This window comes from Gadus macrocephalus, chromosome 10, assembly GCF_031168955.1.
Source record: "Gadus macrocephalus chromosome 10, ASM3116895v1".
Lineage (NCBI taxonomy): Eukaryota > Metazoa > Chordata > Actinopteri > Gadiformes > Gadidae > Gadus > Gadus macrocephalus.
The window spans coordinates 16,305,212-16,307,714 of NC_082391.1; the positions used below are offsets into that span (position 1 = coordinate 16,305,212).

Sequence of the window (2,503 nt, forward strand, 5' to 3'; positions counted from 1 at the left end):
CTCTTTATAATCTATACCGAGATGGAAACTTCTGGATCCGCAACCGGAGAACTTTTTGATCTTGCATAGAAAGATAAAAAAAATAAAGGAGTCCTTGATTTATTGGACGAAGGAGAAGGGGCCGTGTTTAAAATCCTCATAAATTGTGTTCCCTGAGCGGGTAGGCAACGTGTACTTTTATTCGATGCTTGTTGGTATCGCAGGACGCACTTGTACCCGACGAATAATTAAAGCAATGCGAAAGTCATGCAAACTGAACCTCTATCAAGCCTTTTCCCTCCCGGCCCTCCCCCCCATTACAACCATAAAGTTCACGGAATGGAATGAACGAGGAGTCAGCCAAGCTATCCTCCCCCCTCCTCACCCTCCACCCTCCCCCCGTCCTCCCCTTCCAGTCATCTCCCTCCCAGGTTGACATCCATCACTGCTCGGGAGGCCACCTCTACTCTGACAGCTTTGTCAATGTAAATTACTGCAGTCTGTCTGGAGTGCTCTCAGCCCAGGGAGAGGTGTGCCTGCAGGGGCCCTGGCCTCTCCCCGGCTGCTGCAGAGAGTGAGGGCCCCCAGAATACCTGCCCTGTAGGGGCCTTGCTCTGCCACAAGTCACCGTCTAGTTTACTTCTGCCCTTCCCTCCTTCTCCCACTCTCCTCGTCCTCCACCTCCTCCTCCTCCTCCTCTCTTGTCCTCTGGCGCCGACTCTGTCTATCGCTATCTGGACCATTTGGGTGGTCATTTTTCATACTTGCATGCAAAACGGTGGGCTCTGTTGGGTGTGTTTGTTTGTGTGTGTGTGGATGTGTTTGTGTATGTGTGTGTGTGTGTGTGTGTGTGTGTGTGTGCATGTCTCCTCTTTGATCTCGCCATTGCCACCACATCGACCCGTCCTCGAAAGAGAGAGCCATTATTTAGCTTGAAATGGATTGATCTGAATTTCTCCCATTTAAGTCTCTGTGTGTATGTGTTTGTTTGCCCGTGCGCGTGTAAACAACCAGTGTTTTTAACAGCCTTCTTGAGAGGAGGAGAGCTGGTTCTGTCTCCATACTCTGAACTGAACAGAGACTTGGGCAGCAATCAGTTACGTCCATTTCACAAGATAGCTCAATTTCTCTCTCGCTCTTACACGGGGAGAGAGAGAGAGAGAGAGAGAGAGAGAGAGAGAGAGAGAGAGAGAGAGAGAGAGAGAGAGAGAGAGAGATCTGAGAGGACCCTGATTTCCTCTGTTACATGGATGAAGTCCTTCCATGTCTTTATGCCCGCGTTTTGTTTGGATACGTCCTTCTTGGGCTCCCAGCAGTGTGGCCTATTTCCTTCCTTCAAATGAGCTCCCCAGGGCTGTGCGAATTTACTAAATTGCAAAGGATGAAAGATAATTCCTATCGCTGTAATTAGGCATGTGAAGAATACATCACAGAATTAATATACCTTGTTATATATTTATATATTATGTAAAAAAAAAAGGTGAGCTCCCCGGTTTGATGATACGTAGATTTAAAGGCCCCCCCTTGAGATTTTAATGAACTATTTAAAAAAAGGTATTCAGTTACTTACTATACACCATTAATGTGAATGGACATCAACAATGCCAAGCAAATTAGAAACAAATACTATGTCGTACAACATTTGGCGCATCTGTTTTGTTTATTTACACTTTTTGCTGTGATCCTTTGAAGAAGAACAATGCTCAAGGACTCGATTGGACATGACTGGTGCAAATTCCAGATTCCAGATGATGATGAAATGCTTTGTAGTCACTGTGCTTATCCGGGCTGGGAGAAATGTCTCTAGGGTCAGGGAGGACTACAGCAACCTAGATGCATAACCAAGCAGGCCTAGATTCAGAAACAACAAAAAAACAACCGAAAATAAATGGTTGGAATACAAATAAAGTGTGTGTGTGTGTGTGTGTGTGTGTGTGTGTGTGTGTGTGTGTGTGTGTGTGTGTGTGTGTGTGTGTGTGTGTGTGTGTGTGTGCGTGCGCGCGCGTGCGCGTGTGTGTAAGTGTCTCCGTGTGTGTGTGTAGGTGTGTGTGTGTGTGTGTGTTTGCGCGTCTGTATGTGTGTGTCCGTGTGTGTGGGTCTGTGTGTGTATGTGTGTGTTTGTATGTGTCCGTGCGTCGCGTGTGCACTGGTGCGTGAGAAAGACAAACGTTATGTTTGCTGATCACAACCCCTGAAAACGTCTGGAGACCCAACCTCAAACAGTATCAATAGTTCAGGGTTGGACAAAGCTCTTGTTAGACGGGGTGAAAAAAACCTTAAGGCACCAAAGTATACTCAAGGCAGTGTCGATGCCCTTTGCGTTGTCGATTTGTTAATGTCAATTAGCATGCTAACTGTTGCTAAAGCCAGTCTTTTGGGTAATCCATCAAACAGTTTAACAAACGAAGAAAAACATATTGGACCTCGCAAAACACATCGGAGAGTATACCATGGAAAAAAACATACTGGATAAAGTACCAACATAAATGCACATAAATAGAGTTGCTTAGCATGTCACTGATTT

At 45.9% G+C, this 2,503-nt stretch overlaps 1 protein-coding gene across 1 annotated transcript in view; it reads left to right on the forward strand.

Moving 5' to 3' along the window:
* Positions 1-323: 323 nt before the first annotated feature.
* LOC132466533 (basic proline-rich protein-like) overlaps positions 324-2,503 on the forward strand; it is a 49,205-nt gene continuing 47,025 nt past the window's right edge. Inside the window, exon 1 of the mRNA XM_060063785.1 lies at positions 324-509. Coding sequence (XP_059919768.1) covers positions 324-509 — 186 coding nt within the window. The remainder of the gene's footprint in view (positions 510-2,503) is intronic.